Source organism: Falco rusticolus, chromosome Z (assembly GCF_015220075.1).
Source record: "Falco rusticolus isolate bFalRus1 chromosome Z, bFalRus1.pri, whole genome shotgun sequence".
Taxonomy (NCBI): domain Eukaryota; kingdom Metazoa; phylum Chordata; class Aves; order Falconiformes; family Falconidae; genus Falco; species Falco rusticolus.
In genome coordinates, this window is record NC_051210.1 from 17,059,523 (window position 1) to 17,082,740 (window position 23,218).

At 42.5% G+C, this 23,218-nt stretch overlaps 1 protein-coding gene across 1 annotated transcript in view; it reads right to left on the minus strand.

Moving 5' to 3' along the window:
- DGKQ (diacylglycerol kinase theta) overlaps positions 1 to 21,415 on the minus strand; it is a 109,075-nt gene extending 87,660 nt beyond the window's left edge. Inside the window, exon 1 of the mRNA XM_037373287.1 lies at positions 21,174 to 21,415. Within this exon, the coding sequence (XP_037229184.1) occupies positions 21,174 to 21,369 (196 nt within the window). The 5' untranslated portion in view covers positions 21,370 to 21,415. The remainder of the gene's footprint in view (positions 1 to 21,173) is intronic.
- Positions 21,416 to 23,218: the final 1,803 nt, after the last annotated feature.

Consider the following 23,218-nt stretch of genomic DNA (forward strand, 5'->3'; position numbering starts at 1 on the left):
AAAGAAGAAGGTGGATTATGTCCCGTGCAGACTCTAGCAATGTGTCTGTGTCCCACACAAATGATGGCTGGGTGAGAATTGCCCAAGAAATACCAAATTTAACACATAATCTTCTCCTATGCATGACAAGACCATCCAGTTCTGAGGAAAATCCTAGGTGGTGTTGAAAATTACTTTTGTTTCCACTCTGAGGAGATACTCATCACAATCCAGTTTTGCTGTTTTTCAAGCAAATTTATTTGTAAATTTTTATTTTAACATTTTAACTTTAACAATTGTATTTATAAATCTAATTTTACATTTGCTAAACACTTTTAAAAACAGAGCTACTAAATTGCTCTCCAAGGAGGATCAAGGAATGTCAACAAAAAGACCAAAATGGATTTGATTCTCTTCTGGAAGTCTGATCAGTTTAACACATGACTGACTGTGCACCTATTCACAGGTGGGTTCTTAAGGCAAGAGCACTTCTCTCATTTCAGTAAGGACTTATTCTGAGCTTAACAAATGCACCTGCAAAGTAAATTGCAATTTCTCCTCCAACTGTCTGTTGCCTGGATTTGTTGACCTGCCAGTAGCCTTCTGCCCCTCTGCCTCTGCTTCTTACATCTCAATTAAGTTGCACCAGTTCCAGAAGCCACAGCAACACCCACTCCTTCTTCCAAAAAATCCCTCCTTTTATGTTCACTGCAAGGTGCCACAACCCATGGGTTTTGCAGGACATGGTCTGGTACTTACAAAGGAACCACCATCACCCTTCATTGCCACAGGTCACATTCAGGACTCTTGAAGAGAGGTCTTGTACCTGAAGACAGAGGCAAGTTCCTGCAGCTGAGTGCTCCTTCCATGCAAACCTGAGATGCACTGGCACACCGCAGACCAACAGCAAACTCCAGTGACTCCCAAGAAACAACACAGTGTTTTGGCCAGCTGCCTGTCACAGAGCCAGTACTAGGAAAATTTCATACCCTGACATTAAGTGACAACACCACAACTCCTCAGTATTGACTGGATGACTTGGAAAACAATAGTTTCTTGTTGTTCATCGTCATCTCTGAGTGCTGTAACTCACTCGCATTTTGTCACCTGCACAAGCTGTAATTCCCAGCAAGGGCCTGCAAAAGTTTATTCTAATCTTTTCAGAAAGGTTATAGATTACTGAATGCCCTAGCTGACTAAAGGGCTTGTTCCTGTTTTTAAAACAAACCACTAGCTCAGCCAGGAATGGCCTAGTAACTCAGAATTGTTTTCCCAGCTATGAGTGCATAATAAATTTTTCATTTCTGGAAAACTTTAAGTGCAATGCATTAAAGAACATACTCAGCTCATTAATGGGAACATAAATAAAACTAAATGAAAAGCAGTCATTCTCTAGGGCATCTTGTTAAATGTAAGACTTGGAAGTCATCCCTGTCTTGGAGAGTTTACTGACTGGATGGCCTGATATATGTAGACGTATTACATAAATGAAAAATCTCTACAATCCTCTACAAAAAGCCCTATAAATTTACACAGATTACATGGAAGAATTACAAGGGTGATTAAAAAAAAAAAAAGGGAAAGAAAAAGCCTTCTTGAATATCTAATGCTGCATGATACTCCTATGGACTCACCAGCAGTTTAGCCACTGTGCAGACAGTATGCACACACCGTGAGTTCGTATAGCAGCATAGAAGTGGCTTTTGTGTCACCCTTCCCCGTTCTTTTCCTAATAATGTCTAGCGTTCAGTTTGCCTTTTTTTCATACACACTGGGCACACATTTCCCTAGATGCATCATTACAACTCCTAACTTCATTTCTTGCCTGAACTGTAAAAGCTGACTCAAGGCTCATCGATTTGTGAGAATTTCCCCCCGACCCCTGCCATACACATCACTTTATGTTCATAGACCCCAGGCAATAAAATGGTAGATTTAATACTGGGGAGTTCTTTTTTCCAGTAGCAGGTGTCTGCAAATGTTACAGATGATCCCTATCCAAACCATGTCATCTTTAAAAGGTTATCTTCAAAAAAACATGAAACACAGTAGATGGAGAAACATGGACAAAGTCTTCATCAGGTATTTAAATGCAACTTTACTCCTCCTGCCCTGAACTGGAATATCTCTCTGTACTCACACATATTTTAGGCTCGAAAATTTTAAGTATTCCTTTTAAGAATCAAATACGTTTATAAATAGCTTCCCAGACCAGATGCAGGTGGGACAATTGTGTTCTCCCCACCTTCAACTTTACAGCAGCTTTCATTCTTTATCATAAGCCCCCACACCCTGAGATTCTCACTCCTTTTTCACACAACAACCTCCAACTCATCACTGCATTTTCAACATCAAACACGACTCATCTGTAATCAAGTTTTCTTTTTCCATCTGAACAAATCCCAGCAGCTACAAGGAGCGTCATCTTCTGTTGACTGAAGGCAGGCAGGTCTCTGAAAAAACAGGACCATGCCTCTTAACAATCCCATCACGTGTTTAAAGACTTAGCCATGGGAACACTGCAACAGGCCCCAAGAGAGGGGCAATTGTTTGAAGAGAAGGGGTACCCAAAAAATCCAGCTCCTTACAGATGGCGAAAGGATAAGTTCACAGACTTGTACTTTGTGATAACTCTGGTCTGAGACCACACTGCTAGCGGATGGGTTGAAGAGCCACCTGCCTCCTGGCTGCAGACTCCAGGGTGCTGAGCACCAGGAGTATGATGACAGTGTTGCTATTTCTCCATTGAACTGCTGGGATTAGGTGGACTCCTTGGGAAGGTGACAGAACAGGCACTTTTTACACTACCACATGCCTGATGCAACAGGCCACCAACTTCAGCAAGAAATCAGAACCATCAGGTTTAGGAGCAGTCTCAGGGCAGCACAAAGGATATGTGGTGCAGTTTCAAACTTTGTGCTTTGCAGTAAACGTGACTATGTTCTAAATGCAACAGGCACTACAGAAAGAATAATGGCTCATGCCATTTTACTCCAGAGGTGTAATTCACTCCAGCAGGGTGAATTTTTCAATTCCTTTTCACTACTTTCAGTAATTTTCATTGTCATTAACTCCAGTAGGGAGCATTACTGTTAAGAGTGCAGCACATCTAACTACATAGTCTGAAGAGTTACAGTCAGACTCTCACATGCTGTAATTCAGCACAACTGCTTTCAGCCTGCTAAAACACAACAATTTACAGAAGCCAAGATTCTTTTACTTCAAGTCAATATACCAGATTAAAAACAAGATATATGTTACATGGTCTCACTTACACCAAGATTAAGGAATGGAACAGGGATAGGAAAGAATGAGTAAGGGTAAATTATCCACTCAAAAATGTTCCCAGGCTTCCTGTAAAGTTTAGTGATAAGAAGAGACATCCATCAGTACTTCTGGCAACAACAATATTTCTCTTAAACAGACACAATTATTACAAATCTTTGTTCTGTATGTCACCAACTTATATAAGGCATCATCAATCCTGAAGAAGAGGGAGTATCTGAATTTGCCTATGCTACATCAAGCCATTATTGCAACCTATTCTGCAATTGGAGGCATTTCCTCTCCCTGAAGTCAGAGCTACTCTTCAGAATATGAATGTTCCTCAGAATTACGAAATGTTGTCCTACTTTTGACACCAAGCCTGACAATGATACAAATTCAGCAATTAACGGAAGTCTCAGCATCTATCAAAGCAAATGACTATGGGAATTCAGAGGTTTTGCATGATTTGCTCCTGAGAAGACAACTGCTGGGAAGAAAAATATGAGGACATTCCTGAGCCCAAAGGATGAGGGGAGCACTGGAATTTCTATCCCCTTATTCTCAGATCTGCAAACTGAAACTCATTCCAAATAGAAAAATATCAGTAGTAACAACTCTGCTCAACTGATGTCAAACAGTCAAATGTTATAGTTCAGATGGTGTGTTATTTCTCTGCCACACAGCTACACTGTCAAAATAATTTCTACAAAAATATTTACTACTTTAGGCATGAATCTCAGTGTGTCTCTGATATAACTATAATGAAAGCACATAAGTAACACATTAATTCTTACAGAAAACTGAGTAGCAAGTAACCTCATGAGCTCAGCTAGTCTGTATTCCTGACAAATGGCAGCCAAACCCGCTCCAAACACCCACCCAGGAGAGACGACCCACAGCCTCCGAACACAGCCAACTCTACATCCTCCAAAGTCCTTACAGCTATGAACCTGGTGCTTGATGTCCAAACCAAACCTCCCTTCTCACAACTTCGTTCCAGTATTTCTTGCCCTGTGTACTCAAGCCATGAAGAACTGTTTATTTCCATTTCTCTTTCAACTATTTCTGCAGCTAGGTAGGTACCTTCGTGAAGCAAGGTGCTGCTTATTTTAACAAGTCAGATGATTATTTTGGACAGTTAATGAATGCAGACCAGAAAGAACAGCAAAAAAAACACGTAATGTGGCAAAACCTACACATTAAGTGTTATTCTTACACCTCCCCTCACAAACAGAAAGAAAAAAGAAAAAAGAGAGTGCTCAGCAAGTGAAAAAAACCAGCTCTTTTTCAAAGACCTCTGGAAATCATTGCTAGAATAAGAGAATATGAGATGTTCTCTTATTACCCCTGTTATTAAGAAAGAGGAAGCAAATATTTGTTCAGTCCAACCACTTTCCCCAGGGTTACCCTCAAACAAAGCAGGGCCCTCTGCCTTCTGGTGGATCACCATCTAGTCCAGAACCTGGGAAGAACTCAAAATTCCCATTTTGTTTACCAGCATTCATGGAGATGTCTTAGCTTCCACCTCTGTTCTGCCAGGGCTCACAGTCATGAAACAATAACACTGGTTTATAAAGAGGCTGGTTACAAGCACTTGGGGAAGGAAGACAGGTACAGAAGTAGCACTTAACATGGAACAATCAGCTTGTACTTTAAAAAAAGTACACCCATACAGACCGTGGCAGAGTGCACTGTACGCTCACTACAGGAGGCATAGCTACTGCAGCATATCTAGAAGGAGGAGAAAGGACAACTGTCTACAGATGGACAGAACAAACCAAACAAAAAATCTAGCAAAGCCAGGGAGTAAACCAAAGCTTTAAAGCTATTATGCAGGACAACAGTAAGAGTCTCCACTTTCCAAACAGTGAATCAGTGGGACTTAAAGGGTATATCAGCACCAAGATAATTCAGGCAAAGTCAGTCTATCAAAAGCAAGTAGGTTATTTCCTCCTCTTTTCCATAGCACATGCCTGACATGACAGAAGCCAAAATACAGGCTTAATCATACAGTGCCTCTGCCCTTTAGGAGCTTTTTCACTCACTTCTGAAGTCATCCCCCATCCTGGAAGCCAACTATTTTGTTCAGCCGAACTGCCTTTGCATTCACTGAATAAATCCATTGATAATTAGAAGACAATAGCTCTGAGAAATGCCCACAAGCTAAGCAGTCATAGATCGGAGAAAAAGATTTGTATTTTTTTTTAATCTCAATGGTTCAAAATTATTATATAAAACATGCTGTTATCAGACTGCTTATGCAGACAGTACCATTCCAGCTGACGGAGGAGATGCTGATTTCATGAGTAACTTAAAAGCAACATTCTCTTTTCACTAGAATTTTGTGGGACTTAACTTTTACATTTGTTACACAGTTTTGAGTTCCTTTTCTACTGTAGCAGCTTGCCAACACAGACACATTTAGCTTTTTTGTTTAGGACTGTGACCACAGCCAGACTGAATACTGTGACTATTTGCTGAAAGGAATGCTGGATGCAGTACATGGACCTTGCCAGCTTATTTCCCAATTCAGCAGAACCATGCAAAGACCTGTACATTCTCTCAGACAAACGCACGACCTAGTTTAAGTTTAGAAGTCTGTTAAGCAATGCTTCATAAATGTCACCAGGAAAACTGTCACTAAAGAAGCCCTGGTCTTCACAGAACATTTCAAACAGCAAGACAGAAATGGAAAAATCTCTGAAAGCTTTAAGAAGTCAGGTGTTAAAAACATCCTCCTCTCTCACTGTGGTGAGAAACCTTGGGCCTTTGCTCGTCTTACAGTTCAGTAAGACCCGCATTGTGGATACTCTTCCTCTGAAAGTCCAGAAGAGATGAGAAACCTGTTCGGCTTTCCCAAGTATTTACTGTGGATTACATTGTACTTTGTATTTCCAGAACTGTCTACATGACAGCGAGCTCTATTTGTAGGTATAGTTACCCCAAAAAAATGTTTTTATAACTTCTGAGCTCTGTAATTTCAAGGCGGCATATTTGAATTCTTATTCATTTGTATTTCAGGTATGCTGTCAGGAAATAACATAGCAACAAGTCAAGCAAAAACAAGACAAGCTACTAAATAACAAAACAGTCAAATGAGTTCAATGATATATCTGAACTGTCAATCACAACAGCACCAATTTGATTGCAGTAGGTTTGCTTGAATAGTGGTAGCTTTAAAGCCCCATAGCTACCCTAAGGACCTCTTACTCTCCCTTCAGTAAGGCTTCAAATATTCTGAAGTCTAACAATAAACTCTATCTTGCTTTTCCATCTTCCCTGGTACAGTAAGCCCAATACTGTCAAATGAACAGCACTGCACCCGTCAGAAAAGCACCTTCCACTGCCTTCCATCTCTGACCAAGCAGGTTTCCTAAATCCTGCTAACCAGATGAAGCTAGAGTACCTACAGCTAGAGGGACAACAAAGGCACCTACACTGTGTGCTCAGTTCTACCAGTGCTTTGCACTCCAAGGAGCAAATAACAACTGCACAAGGAAGCTATACCACAGTAGCAGAAGTAGCCACCTCCATTTTGTCAACAGGCTTTTCTACATCATAACCATACCCAGCAGAAAACCCTAGACACCCTGCCAGCTGTGCCTACAGAAACAAGAGGGGTCCTCCCTCTCCACTTTACATGCTGCAGTATGGCCTCACTTAATGGTCCCATCTAGAGAGGAGCTGTCAACAGCATAATGTCCAGATGGGGACCAGTGATGATCCTCAGGGGTCCGTACTGGGACCAGTACTGTTACAGAGACAGTGGGATTGAGTGCACCATCAGCAAGTTTGCAGATGCCACCAAGCTGAGTGATGCGGTTGATTCACTGGAGGGAAGGGATGCCATCCAGAGGGACCTTGACAGGACTGAGGAAGGAGCCCATGTGAACTTCATGAGGTTCAGCAAGGACAACTGCAAGGTCCTGCACCTGGGTCAGGGCAAGCCACAGTGTCAGTACAGGCTGGGGGATGAAGGGATTGAGAGCAGCCCTGTCAAGAAAAACTTGGGGGTACTGGTGGGTGAAAAAATGGACACGCGCTGGCAATGTGCACTCATAGCCCAGAAAACCAACCATGTCCTGGCCTGTACAAAAAGAAGCGTGGCCAGCAGGTTGAGGGAGGTGATTCTGCCCCTCTGCTCTGCTCCAGTCAGACTCCACCTGGAGTCCTGAGCACAGGAAAGGCGTGGACCTGTTGGAGCAGGTCCGGAGGACAGCCACAAAAATTACCAGAGGATTAGAGCACCTCTCCTGTGAGGAAAGGCTGAGAGAGTTGGGGTTGTTCAGCCTGGAGAAGAGAAGGCTTCAGGGAGACCTTATCGTGGCCTTTCAAAGGGGGCTTATAAAAATGATGGGGACAGACTTTTTAGTATGGCTGTTGCAATAGAACAAGGGATAATGGTTTTAAACTAAAAGAGGGTAGATTTAGACTAGCTACAAGGAAGAAATTTTTTATGATGAGGTTGGCAAAACCCTGGAACAGGTTGGCCAGGGAAGTTGTGAATGCCCCATCCATGGAAACATTCAAGATCAGGCTGGACAGGGCTCTGATCAACCTGATCTAGTAGATATCTCTGCTCATTACATGGTGTGTCTGTGTTTGGACTAGATGACCTGTAAAGGTCCCTTCCAACCCAAACTATTCTATGATTCTATGTGAAAGGAGAGTTCTGCGTAGACTTTACTTTCTCCCTCTTGAAAGACATCTGGATCAGACTTCACACCTGTGAAATGAAGGTGGACACAGAATTTAAAAGATGTGTTATTTTAGCATAGAACAGCTCCCTGACATCAAAAGCTTTTTCTTCTTCGAAGAGATGGAAGACGGCTAGTGCAAAACTCACATCCAGACCCAGAAATCACCTACAACTTCTCTTCTTGAGGATTAGGTCAAAGACAGGACAGCACCTGGGACAAGGCACTGGTTCACTGATGGAAACCCAGAAATCTCCAAGAGGGTTTTAACATCAGGAGAGAGCTCAGCAACTCATCTCCTGACAGTTCCCAAAGAAAAATCCTGCAGAGCAAGAGGCATCCCACTCACAACATGGAGTTGCACAGGGAGCCTGGAGGGACACAGTTTTTGCCCTCTGTTCACTGAGTTTGTCTTTCCACTGTGTGGTTCTAGCATGGTGATGCACACTACTGGGAAGTCACATCCACCATGCAACAGCCACAGACCATTGGGATGGCTGCGACTCTCCTTTCAGCAAGGAGGAATTGCAAGGCCGCAATCTTAGGTGACTAGCAGTGGTACTTAATTACGCTCAAGACAGGGATCCTGAAAAGGAATTGTCTCTGAACCACAGAGATCTGTGTGAGGGCAAACAATTAAGCACCCCAGTAGCTCTTTTGTACAGGCCAGAGGATGAAGGTTGCCCATACAAGCCAGATTGCCAGATCATGTAACATAGTCTGGCTTTTTGCAAGGTCTTCCAGACTGCAATATTTACATAGCTAGAACTGATCAAGTCAGCTTGAAATCTGACAGAAAAACCTCTGACCACCCTCACTGCACCTGCAGTGAAAGGCTATAGCTCCTAACATCCTTCAAGGGAGAAGAGAGGTCTTCCAATGACACCCCACTCAAAATTTCCATGTGATGCCACGAGGGTAAAAAAAAACATCAAATACCAGATACCACTAAAGACAAGCCTCTTGAAGACACTTAAACACTCATCTTTTCCCCTGGTTCTACCTTTAAGCTGGAGCCTTTTTTGTCTTCTGCTGCAGATTGCCCATGCAATCAACTGAACCATAGATAAAAACCAGTGGCCAGAGCAGAGAGGTGCCAGCTCTGCAGCATCTGTAAGTGAAATAGGACAGCAGGGGCAGAGAAGCATGAAATGGTTAAAAACAGAGGAGTGACAACAAAGACCCAGCCAGACCACAGAACCATCTACTTTAGGACATGCACACCAGTGTCATGAATGCTAAAGACATGGTACTTAACTCCCTGCAGCTGTTGTGTGCAACTGCTTCTGCAATTCACTGCTCTGAGGGTGATGCTTTACAAAGAGAAACTTTGTCAATTGTTTATCAGCACCCTCCAGCTGACTCACAGCTACTGGTCAAAACAAAGAGCTATAGCTTACAGTATTCAGAACAGAGTAACACAACAAAACCCACAAGCAAGACTGATCCAGCCCTCAATTTTAAGGAAAATCCACTAAAACAATTTGACATTTACTGCAAGTGTCCATAAAACGAAAACTTCATCATGCTTAGGCAACCCACATAAACACTGCAGGTTTCTACCCCTCACATACGTTGACCTACTATCACTGGTTGCCCAGTACAGCACACAGAACTTCACATACCACATTGTCAATGTCATACTTCAATAGTTTCTGAAAAGCCAGGTGGACAACACAGATGTCTCCTACAAAAATCAGTCCTGTTAACACTTCTGCAATTTTAGACATATTCACGCCAAAATGGCTCCTCACTTATAAAAGGGAAATAACAGTAGCACATCTTCAACTTTGAAAAAAGAAGAATTTGAGTTACTTACATAAACAGGGCAGATCACAGCAGAATTTAATGCACTGTGGGACTTCATAATCCATGATGGCGTTTTGGCAGAAAACTGTGATCTTGTTGCATTTGCCTGGAATCCCTCACAATATTCAAAGATGTGGAGATAATTCTCAACACTACAACATTCAGAGCAGCTTCAATGTAGTCCTGCACCTGTGGAGTGCATCACCAGGGACACACAACATATACCTCACATGCATCCCGTGCACACAGCGCCTCAATGAATTTGCTCAGTGCTCAGGGTGGGGGGAGATGGGACCCAAGAATTCCGTCCAAAACACATCCGAAATCCTTTGAATGAATCAAGGAAGAAGTGACAGGCAGCATTTTACAAAAACCCAGCCCCTGCCTCTCAGTTATGCAACCAGTAAGCAGGAGGGTTGCAATCCCTAGGGAGTGCACTTCCTTCCACCTTGCCGCTTAAAAACTGAACACAGAACATAAAAATGTAATAAAAAATCCTGAAGAGACTAGAATAAAAAACACTGCTAATCTTGGCTACAATAGCACCCACCTATCTCCACAGCACAGTGTAATTTTAAAAGAAACACTGAGTACAATTAAAATGTAGGCCAAATTATTAACACATGTAACCCTATGATAAGTGTTCTTCCTCTTTTAATTTGGGTAATCCCAGCATTATCTAGGGCATCTCATCACTTCCTATCACCACAAAACAAAACAAGTGAAGGAAAAAAAACCACTCACACACAAAAACACCTCCAGTTGCCATGGCAACCTCTACCTCTAATTCCTATAGGGCTTCATTTCCAAGCTGCATCACAGACAGAAGTGTACAAAACTACAGGATTTGAGTGAAAAAGCGAGCTGGAAAGAAAAGGAAAAAAAAGAAAAAAAAAAAAGGCAAAAAGCAAAGAAGCAGGGTCCTGTGCCACTAGGGTAAGAACATTCAGTGTCTTCTTCAGTATGGCTGCTATGAGGGTATTGACATGGTCAGGAAACTAAAGGTAAATGATTCATACAGTGGTGAATCGGAGGAAAATCAAACATTCGCAAGGCACTCCAGAAAGGCTAGCAAACTAAGGTGCTATTTATTTTTTGAATCACCATTCTTAATCTTACTACAAATGCCAAGCATTTCAAAAAGATTCCTGTTAAGAAAGAGCAAGGATTTCAATTCCACCACTTAGGCTTCAGTCATTGGAGACTCAGGAATATACTCACCTGGAATTTAAGCAACAGCCTCTTTCACATGAGTAAGATCATATATAATTCATAGAAGCTGAGCATTTACATCTATTTGGAGAACAGAAGCCTGCAGTGTCAAGTTATATAGACCACTTATGAGTACACCAGAACTTCCAAGGTGCAATAGCTCTGTTCACAAATCAGTAAAATTCAAGATCTACCCCTGAGAAACTGTAAGTTGTTCCTAAAGAGGGACCAAATGATCTCAGGGTTTATTTTGGTTTGTTGTTGTTTGCTGTGAGTTTTTTAATCAATCAGACTGGCAGGGCAAGTTTTTGTATCACTTGCTCTTAATTTATTATGTAACATAATCAGCTATTAATTTATACATGTGAATTACCAATGCATACTTAAAGGTTCTTAAGGATTCCCATGAGACCATGCTTCCCATATTTACAAAAAAGGTTACAGTGACCAAAAGTACTGAATAAGTATAATATATCTCCATTATCTTTCCAAACTTGGGAAAAGGAAGAGGAGGATGATTTATTTTTTAAATAATCTATTTGTTCCTCCTGAAGAAACAATGGTCAAATCAGAAATACACTAGCTTCAAAAAATCTCAAGGTACTTGCCAGACAGGAGCTATTCTGGAGCAAAGAGAATATAAGAGGAACAGAGTAAGAGAGGTCAAAACCAGAATGGACACGATACTTAGCTCTTTTGAAGGAAATTTTTAACATGACAGTATTTTTACCTCCTACTTTGGCCTATTTCTGAAAAAGGGTTTAGCTACGGAGGTTTTATAGTCTCAGCTGCTGTTGGGAATATGCATCACTGGTTAACTGTCTTCTTCACAAGAGAAACTACAGGCATGTAAGTCAACAGCACCAAAACCAAAACAGGAATCTTCTCACTTGTTTTTGTTTTTAAGGTTACATCTCTTCTTTCACACCTCCTTATTTTGGGTCACATGCTTAGTTTCTCACTTAGCATCTTCTCTTTGCAGAGTTAAGTCTCCCCAGCATCCAGGCAGAGGGCTGGAGCACCAAATATAATTGCAAGCACAATTTTTCTCAAGTTTCAACCCCTTCTAGGGAAAAGGGGTTGTGATCACCTTTTGGAAGGGCTGCTATTACCACCAAATGACAACTCTCCAGCAGTAAGAACAGACACACTGCCTCACAGCTCACGTGCACACCTGCCAAGCACAACTGTTCCAGTGTGGGGACCACCACTATATCAAACAGTATCCGTGGCCACCCAGAATTTATGGACCAACTTGCATAAGTGTCTTGAGAATTTTAAATTCTCCAAACATTTAATTTGTGAATATCCAAGAAGTCTGAAATCAGCTTTTCCAGTCCTCCTTATCAACACTGTGAGAAGAGGTTTAATGTGAAAAAGTTTTCCTAGGCCACGCTACTCAGCCCACACCTTTCTTTCAAGTCTAAGGGCTCCTTTCTATATGAGATACATTCCAGGATTGCTAGTCCTAATCAGTTTCCCATGAAAATTTGTCTGTGTGATGATTTACACTCTTGCATCCTAACTAGATTCTGAATAAAATCTTTCACCTCGCAAAACGCATTTTTTTATTCTGAAAGAGAGCACACAGTCTCAAACACAAGTAGCCTTTTTCTACTTTATGTTCAGACCCTTCCCTTATGCCCTCTTCAGGCTTAGAGGAATCTTAGCAATTTCCTTGTATTCTTCTGCCTTCTTTTGAAGCTCCCAACCATGCAATGGTTTCAGCACTGAGGAAGTATTTTTGTTTGGAACTCTTAAGGAACTGGTTAGTGGAGTAATCTTATGCTCACTGGTTAACAAGGTGTACCAGTTATTATCTCCACGTGCTGTAGAGAAAGTACTGCAGAAAAAGGACAGGCTCATTTCCTGAATTACATCATAGCAAACCAAGACATTAAAATGTGACACATTCTGCCAAGGAGAAAGAAATGCAATGAGGAACAGAGATTTTTTTGCTACATATTCTTGCACTTATACTGCAAATATTATTTCATAGCCACTGTAAACTAATGCTATGTGCAAAACACCACACTGCTCCTATTTTAACACCTGAAGTTCAGATCATTCAGTTTCTCCCAAGCACATTTGTTTAGCAAAGTATTCAGAATGTCTGTAGCAGTCTTCTGTATGTAAAACCTCCAGGGATGGATTTAATTGTGGTCAAATACAGTAATTTTTATTCTCACTATTAGTTGCTTTAGCTCTTAAACAACATTATTTTTACATAGCAAGTGGCATGACATATAATACAAGTGGTATTTAAAAAGAAACCAAGCAGGTGAGCAATATCAGCATATGACATTCATAATCCTAAATATACTTCCAAGTAAATCACTCATATTCAATTTTAAAGAGGGAAAAAGCAACAAACATAGAAAAACACAAATACATGTGTTCTTTGCATGTATACATGTATGTGAGTATATATGTATGAATGCATATATACATACACATGCACACACCCTCATTCTTCCAGAACCAAGTGAATAAAAATATTTAAATCAAAACAGGAAGTGAAATTAGGGGTTGACTGTACTCTAGTGAATAACAGACTTCCACAAGTGAAATAACAGTAGGCAACAATATGGTTTAAAAGGAAAAATACTGTGGTGGCACATTTAGAAAAAAAGAAGTAGGCTTCCACTAAGTTCCTTATCACACTGTGACATACAAATGTTAGTTTTTGCTCTCTGCTTTGGAGCGTTTCCTATAAAGCTTCTCTCAAAACTGAAAGGTGCTATTGAACAAACAAAAAACAAACAAAAAAAAGTGGGGGTGGGGTGTGTGTGTGTGTGTGGAGAGAAATCCCAACACCAAAAGAACAGGAAGTGATCAGCACATACTATTGTATGCTTTAGAAAGGTCTATCTGCTATACATACGTCCTGTTCTTTTCCCACTGGAGCTGAGTTAAATTAAATAAATGAATGTAACTTAGCCACTTGTTTTCAACAGATGTTGCAAAAGCAGTTTCATCAAAGGGATTTTCCACAGCCAGCTCAGAATGGACCTAATGAACAACAAGTACCCCAGAAGGAAGACAGTTTGAGCTGATGAAATGCAGTATGAGAAACAACTCTGGAAGAAACTAATGACATAAACAAAAAGCAAAGGTCATCCAGGGACAGCTTGATTCAAAGGTAATTCAAAGCTTCTACCTGAGAAAATTGCTCCAAAATCAAGAACAGAACCAGGCTTCTATGGGATACTAAGCAGAAACGCAACGTTATGGACAAGTTACAAAGAGCATGTAATCAAAGAGGGGAAAACAGACAAGCAACAGGACCCTGCCCAGAGGGAACCCCTGGGAAACAGTGCAGTAAAATTATCCCGGAACGTGGAATTCAGAACAAGACGGGGTGGGGTGGGGTGGGCGCATGTTTATCAGCAGAAACATTTGTCATAAACTGCCACGAGGAGATTGAAAACTAAAAATCTTGCATGTCATCCTCCATTGCACTGTAAGTGCCAGACCCCACTTTAACATCAGCACCTACACTTGGGTAATAAATATCTACTGTACATAACACATCCCCTGTTAGAAAGCAATTGTCAATGCAAAGTATCCTTAATGGGCTTATTTCACATGGAAAAACCCAGGATACATTTTCAGGAAAACACTGAAATAAAAGTAACATCACCACTAAAGAAAAAAACTGCTTATGACTAAAACTGGAGGAGGACAGAGTAACCTCACAGAGACGTGTGCTGCTGAGTAAGGTGCACTACACCCCGTTTCAATACCAACTTCTACATCTATAAAGAAGGAATGAACACCATCTCTAGTGAAAGGGGAAGTGTTACCCAGACGTACTAGTTCGTAAAAAGAAACCAAACCTGAACCAGGGCATGTATCAGCACGTAGCTAATGCACACAAACATCACAGAAAATAGGAACATGCATGTGCTTCTCCACCCTTGAAGTACTGGGGTCACTTCTGATTGAAATGCTACCAAAGTTTTAAAGAAAATGCTGTTAGGTGGCTCAGTACAATTCTTAAAAAACATTTTACAGAGAAAGCCTTAGAGTTCAACATACTTTGTTTATCAGAAAGAAATAACTAGTCAAGCATTTCTATCCCACACAACTGTGAGAAAGAATACAAGGCTTTTTAGACTCCTAGCACAGGACTGCAAGAACTATGGTCCACAGGAAACTTACCAAAGGAAGACTGAAAAATTTTGTGCAAGATTAAAAGAATGAGAGTATTAGCCTAGAAAATGGCCGAGGAACACCTGAACATATTAAGTCTAAGCAATAGTAGATGGAAGATCATCTTGAAAGGAAACCTGCAGAGTGCCAATGGCAGCCACTCCACACTGTGATGGATTGATGAGCACCTTCTTTATAGCTTTTGCCATTTATCACTGAGTCAGACTGAGGCAGTAACACAGATGGTAAGTGAAAGTGCTGTGCAAAGCCTGTTACTGGATTACTGGCTATAACACTTTCTACAGTAAGTTATTTACTACCTAACCGAGTTTCTGGACTGAGATTTGGGACAACACTATCAACACAAAATATAGCTTCCAGCTACAAAAGCTGTGTGTGTACTTGCAAAGCTCCCTGTCCTTTCCTCTGCATCACTGATGGTGACAATATTTTCCTCCAAAGCACTGTCAGAGGGAGGTGGGGAAAAGAAAAGCGTACATTCTTTTAGTACAAAACGGATTATCCTGCAAATCCAGACTGGTAAGTAAATTGCATCTTTCACTGGGTCAGTCAACGCCCCAAACATTTTCCCCCAACATATATGTCAGCTTGACCACAATTCAGCCAAGGTTTCAGGGTTTCTTTGGGGGAATGTTTTTTGGTGTGTATGTGTGTGTGTCCCCAGTTTTTGTGTTCATTCCCAAGATGGATCCAGAGTCACATGGCTCAATCTAAGTTTTAAATACAGCAAAGTCATATCCACATCCTGTCCAAAGTCCTATCAAAAACATCTCAGCCACAAACTCACACTGCATGTCAACATCAAACAGCTCACTGTTGCATGGAAAGACCCCACCACTGATGAGGAACCCAGTAAAGAATGAAGCCAACAAGTCTTGAAAATAAAACTAATTGTGGAATAGAAGCAAGGTTTTACTGCAGTTTTACCTTGTTGCAGCATTTTTAGTTCAACATGCACCAAAAGCAAGCCAAGCTCACTAGAAGGAAGAATATGTTTCCCTTGTGCACTGTAAACATTAAGACTTTCTGGGGAATCTCACACATCATCCACTTCCTTCAAAACTCAGCAGGGTCAAGGATGTTCCAGCTGCCTGTCCCTACTACTGAACTAACTGGAAAGGGTGAGAGCTCAAAGGGATTGCTCCTCCTCCCTTTATTCCCTGCTACTATTTCCATAGCCCTACAAACTCTCTGTTGGTCTAACACCCAGCTTTAAACTGAAATACACTTTCCCTATCTGACTCCAATTACTTAGAACAGTCTTTAAATGAAGTAGACTCCATTCAAAACACGTCCAGAATACACATAGGTAGCCTGCTGCAGAGATGCTGTCTGAGTATCTCCAGGTTCTCCTACGCCACCGAGGCACAACATGGCTTGCCTATGTCTGGGACATACCTGTATGAATCACAGCAGCCTTATGGTTGCCTTGCTAAGTAAGATATTTATGGCACAAACATCACTCCAATTCACAGTTTACATATTATTCTGGAAAAGCTGCAGTGTTGCCAGCCAACATCTAACCCAGATTAGGAAAAACAACAATTTCTGCATCTGGGAACAGGTTTGGGGGTTCTGCTTAGAATACAAAGCCTAAAAACCAACCAAACAAAAACCTTCCAAAGATACAAAAACAGAAAACAAGGATGCTATTTCCCAAAGCATTATTTGAGTTAGTGCTTTCATATCAAGACAAGTACCCTAGATGCCTAAATTACATTTCCCTAGTAAAAACAGACACAAACCATACCAAAAAGTCCATGACAGTTGCTTCCAATAAACGTTCTAATGAAAGAGATATATATATATATAAAAAACACCTAAAAATGGCTTAAAATTCTGTTACATTTGCTAACCAACTTGCTTATTACCCAAACCCCTTACATTTCAACCTTTGGCTATAAAAAACCAAACTGAGTTCACATTAGAAAGATTTATAGCACTGGAAATGCAGCCCCCAAAATGTTCTTCCTAGATTTCTTTTTTTTCAGTCTTTACAGAAAAAAGAAAAAGCACTGTGAGAAGAAAAGTGTTTACTGGTGGCTAAAATAAATCCTAAACTCCAAATTAAAATATCTACTAGCCATTTTTTTAGTGTATGAAATTGGTTCTCCTGTGCACAACCAGTGAGAATTCAACTCTCTTTATCTCTTACATTAACTTCATATATATATAGTATTTTTAAGATGCACACACAGCGTCTTATGCTGCCTCTTCTTTGCCAAGTCTGAGGAAATTCAAATCCACTGAAACCGAAATGACCAGGCTTGGGAAAGCAAGAGCAATATAAAAGAGTAATTGTGTTACAATCCAAACATCACTTACTCTTTCACACTTATCAAAGAAAGTGACAGCTACAAAGAGTAAAGTGGCAAGAAAAATATAGTCTTCTACAACGCCTATACAGGAAACAAATTTGCGGCCAGGGGCGGAGGAGAGACACATAGCTGCAAGCCTGGCTGACCAAGATTAGAACAAATGTGTGCACAAAAGCTTAACACAGTGACATCTTCAGACCTAACTGGACACCTAATCCACATAGGAAGACTACTGCCTTTCCTGTAAAATTTCTTTTATGAAAATACCTTGACAATCTAGCAAAAGAGCTGCAATTCTCCCAGAAGTACCTGGAGGTGGAAGCAGTATCTTCCTTTAAAAGACAGTGATTAGATCTGGGACACTTCGTGCCTTGTACAGAGAGCATCTCTTCTATGCGAAAGGGAAAGACCACTTATATTGGCCCCTGCACTGCCAGAAATGTCTTGAGAATTCATTATACCTTCTTGTATTTTTGCTACACAGCCATGTAAGCCACATAGGCATGTGCCAGTTCACTGAGCAGGATAAGTCTACTGAAAAACTCCATAGACCTGATCATTCACATCTAGAAGATGCCATTTTCCGAGGATCAAAAGCACCATCACAATTAGAAGTCAAATCCCGGTCAATTAGGCCACAAAACTGATACAAGAATTATTTACTTTTTTAAAAAAGATATGTAAATATCTGTAACAAAAATCAAGAAAGAATTTGGAAAACAGAGGATGTTAATAAAGTCTTACAAATAAGTAAGAAGACATGGCCTTGAGAGAAGGAACAGATACGATAAGGATGTCAAGCTGGGACCATGTTAACCAGACCAAACAAAAAATTACTCGAACTATGTGTGAACGATCCTAATTTACATATTAAAAGATCCACCCTGGAGCACAGGAATCTCCCTACTAACAAAGCCCCCTCCCCAAAGAACATAAAAAAAGAATGCTGTACCTTTAAATGGATTCAAGGCTCATAAGAATCAATGAGAATTAAGTGAGACTAAATGAAATGGTAAACAATTGTTCAAAGTGTGTAAAATGCCTTACCACGTGTGAAGAAGGGGCTAGCTTCGTGGATTTACCACTAAGCACCCATGTCTGCACATACGTGCGACACATGGTGTCTCAGTTCTTGTGTGTGAACAGCTCTTACACATCAGGTGAAGAACTGAAATTTGGGATAACACAACTACTCAAAATGGTGATAGGCAGAGGCTTCCTCCCACCTCCTCCTTTTTAACTGATGGAATCTTATCATGAGCATGCTCAGTTCCCTTCTGAGCTTCAAAACAGAAAGTTTCCATCAAGACCAGCTTCATGGAATGTCAACACAAACAGCACCAGGAAACTGAGTATCTGAAGCCATGGATTTGGAACAGAAACCATTGCAAATTCACCTAGAAAAAGGCCACCTGACAGCTTCATTTTGAAGTCTGTAGATGGTTTCTCAAAACGAGTCCAAAAGACAACATCAGCTCAGCTGCAATTACACCCACAATCCTAGACTCTCTGGGGAGAAGAAAAAGGAGATAGCAATTATCCACAAAGTTTTCCACTCTACTGCAAACATTTCCTTCACTAAAAGCAGGGTGAAGTTACTTTATTTTTCATCAGCCTGGCACTCCTACAGATAACCTTTTATATTACTTTCTAAAGAACATCGGTCAAACTCCATTAATTAAAGCAAATGTGACAAGGAGGCAATTATTAAGCAAAATTTACTTAAAATATCATATTAGCTTTTATTAAATAACTCTGAAAGAATGGGCTGACAAGCTGTTCAACAAGGTACAAGGGTGTACACATGGCTGTGAAAAGCAGCCACCACCTGCAAATGACCAACCCATCAGGTACTGTTGGAATTTGTTGCCTAGTCGTAAGTTGTTGGAAAAGACAAACATGACACTGAGCACAGCTGGTTGACAACAGGGAAACAAAAAAAATTAGTTCTTCACCCAAAGGAGACACTGATGTGCAAGGTAACATATTACAGGGGTTTTGCCCACGCTCGGAGCTGGGAATGTTACAGGTAATGAAGACTTAAGGTATTTTTTCTCTCTCTCATTACCCCTCACACAACTTGTTTGGGGTAGAGGTTCCAGATGTAGGTCTAAAAGATACCTTAACTGTACAGCTTGAAGTGCCTCATTAGCACACCGTAACGATCCTTACCCAGAATTCAGCCTGAAAAGCCAAAGGAGAAAAACAATTCCAGACCACAAACTGTCAGCAGCTTTCGAACTAGGAAAAGATCCTAAATTCAAGTTACAGCTATGCACCACCTTTACGAACCTAGTATGTGAACAGGAAAAAAAGTGAGACATCCTGGACAAAAGCTTTTCACACATTTTCTTACCTGTTAACACACCAAAGCTGCCCAGCTCTTCAAGTAACAGTACTGGCACCTGAATGTCCACTTTTGTTACTCCAACAATTTGCCTTTTCTTAAGTCATCATATTAAAAACTATAAAAGAATAGCTTTGTGCATTTTCACAACTTAAATTTTCACTCGACTTCGGGGCTTTTTTGCTGTAAGGGTAGGCAGTGACCTTCTGCTACGCAGACAGAATTACACACCTCTCAGCACAATTTTAAGCAAATATAAAACCATTCTTGCAAGACTTTTTTTGTACCACACGGGAACATGACTTCCACCCAACTTCATCCTGCACCCTCTTCACCCACAACCATGACAAAAGGAAGAAGCTATTTCAAGAATCGCAGGGTACTTACTCTACACCCAGGGCCTTGTTTGATACCACCCAAACAATGAGGCTCTTGTACAAGCCTCCAGGCACGGTCTTGGGTGATGCAGCCCAAGCCATCCAGGCTGCATATGCTCAAGAAGACATCAAGGTGTTGTCTGGGGGTTTTTTTGTTTGTTTATTTTGGTTTGGTTTTTTTAAAGCACGACATGGAGAACCCCTCTTTTCCCTTGTGACACCACTTGGTTTCGCTGCGCCAGAACACAACAAAATTTCGTCATCTCCAGGAACCTCAGCTGCCACGGGAGCCAGCAAGCAGACCTAGCAATTCCTTCTCCCCTCCCTGGCGTTAGCCCAGGTGTAAAATGTTCAAAATCCACGTAGGCTGCAGCTCTTCCATGCCATCAGGCACCACAGCAGGTAGGGGCACCCCCGGGATGGCTCCACTGCGGGCACCAAGCAGCCCGGCGGGCACCGGCGGGTCCGTCACCAGGTGGGCAAGGGCAGCGCTGGGTCACGGCGAACACCCGTGTCACTGCACAGCACCGCACCGCTGAGGTTTGATTATCATTGTTAGAACTGCTGCTATTAGTATTATTACCAGATTTTTTTATTATTAGAATTTTTATCATTATAGTTTATAATTAGAATTATTATTGTTAGACTTACTCTCGTTCGGATTCATTGCTAGAATGGTTATTAATAGTGGAATTTTTAGTATTATCGCTGGTTTCGGACGCACTGTTAGGATTTTTAGTATTATTGCTGTCGTTAGACTTCATTATGAGAATTTATTATTATAGAATTTTTACTATTACTATTGTTAGATTTTTTTACTAGAATGCACTATTTTTATTATTATAATTTTTACCAGCAGTATTTTTTCCCTCCCCCCCGCCCCACCTCGCCCAGGACGCGGCGGCCGCTCCCGGCAGGTCCCGCAGACCGACGCCCGCCCCGGGCAGCCCGGCGACGCGGCGCCCGGCCTGGCCCCCCGCCGCCCCCTTACCCTCGCACTGGTAGCCGGCCAGCCCCCAGATGAAGTCGGTGCAGTAGTGGCAGAAGGTGGGCTTGGTGAGGGTCACCCTGCGGAAGCTGTGGCCCGGCGGGCCGCTCCCCGCCAACACCGCGGCGCGGCCCCGGCCGCCCAGCAGCGGGCTGGAGCCCGGGCTGCCGCCGCTCAGCGAGCGCGTCCCGTCCGCCATGCCCGCTCCTCGCGGCACGGCATCGGCCGCCGCTCGCCCTCGCTTCCGCCCCAGGCGGCGGCGGCGGCGGCGGCGGCGGCGGCGGGGGGCGGGCGGGGGCGGCGCCCCAGTCAGGGCCTGGGCGGGCGGCGCTGCACTGCCGCCTGCCGGCCGCGCCGCGGGCCCCTGCGGTCCGCCCCGAGGGGACGCCGCCGCCGCCCCGCCGGTCACCCTGGCGCGGGCGGCGCTTCCCCAGGGCCGGCGCCGCGCTGCCCGTGAGGCCTCGGCGTGTCCCGGGGTGTCCGCGGCCCCGCCGGGCGGGAGCTGCGCGCAGGGCGCGGAGGCTCAGGTGAAGGGTGTGGAGGAACGAGCTGCTCGGCGGCGGCCTCGGCGGTAACGCACCGGAGGGCGAGGGGCGCCCCTCAGCGCCCGGCGCCGGGGCCCGGCAGTCGGTGGCAAAGCCGCAGGAGGAAAAGCTGCCTGTCAGAAGGTCTCACCGCAGGCAGGCGGCGGGCTCAGCTTGCGACTTGAAACTGTGAGGCTCGAGGAGACCTCCCGTTTCTTACCGCGACATCAAACCGGATAGTTGCGCTACCCCCCAGCCCCGTGCCATTTTGGAACGCGTAAAGCTCCATCTCGTGACATTTTTTGATGATGTCTTGGCAGAAGATGGGTTTGCTGTAGGTTTTGCCTTCCGCTCTCAACATCTCAGCCTTTACGAGGAAAGATAAAGGGTTCTGCCTAGCAGTCTCTCTGTAACACAGATTTTTGTCCTCTGTATTCACTTCACCTTCTTGTTGCTGGTTTTGCAAACATTAACACACTCTGATGTTTCCACGTTGCTAGTCTCCTCCTCTGCCTCTGAACTGCCTCTGTTTCTTTGACCGTTACTACATCAGGCAAAGTATCGTGGCTGGAGTAGCTTGGGACAGGAAAGGATGCTGTGTCTTTAGATTTTGTGTCTACAGATGCATGTTGTTCACATCTCCACTTGTCTGATTGTGTCCCAGATGTCAGCTTCATATTAAGTGAGCATCTCCACTGAGCTATCTGAAACAACATCCCACTGAGCTATCTGAAACAACATCCAGGAACCTCCATTAAGCCATGGAAGACAAGAAAAGAGTAGTTTAAATTTTCATCCCTGACTCTGATGTAATTGTATTGTGGTGAAAGGTTTAATAAACCACCCTGTGGTCCTGTAGACCAGCACTGAAGTCCTTCTAAAGTTAAGTAGCATCTCCTAGTTTTTACCAATCTTACTTTATATCTCCTTTCCATGTTGTTAACATAAGCATACTTATGATCAGGAGCAAGGAGGATTTGACCCAGGGACTAAAGAAGGCATGGTATATCTTTTTACGGTTGGAGAAAGGGCGAGCAGATAGATATAAAAGCTTTGAAATATTTCTAATTGCTCCTACAACATGATTTAGCAAACATACCTAATATACTATAAAGCCTTATGGAGTCCCAAATATACAAGAGGCTGGGGAAGAGAGAAGCAGTGTGAAATGAAACCTCTTCCCTTGACATATACCTGCTGAATACAATGAATGAGCCAAAGTCCATAATGGCAGGCCCCATCTTCCACAAACTCATCCTTGGTTTGATCTTCATGAATATCACAGAGCAAGGCCTCTTGGAACACATTTCTGAGGACATGGAGGAGAAGGCAATGATTAGGAACAGTCAGTATGGATTTGCCAAGGGTCAGTGATGCCTGACCAACCCGACATGACATTAATTTACCCATGACCAAATAGGTAGATCTGTGTAGGAGGGTATAGCAGTGGAACTTTGACTTTAGCAAGGTTTATTACATGGTCTCCCACACTATTCTTCTATCCCAGCTGGAATATTATGGTCC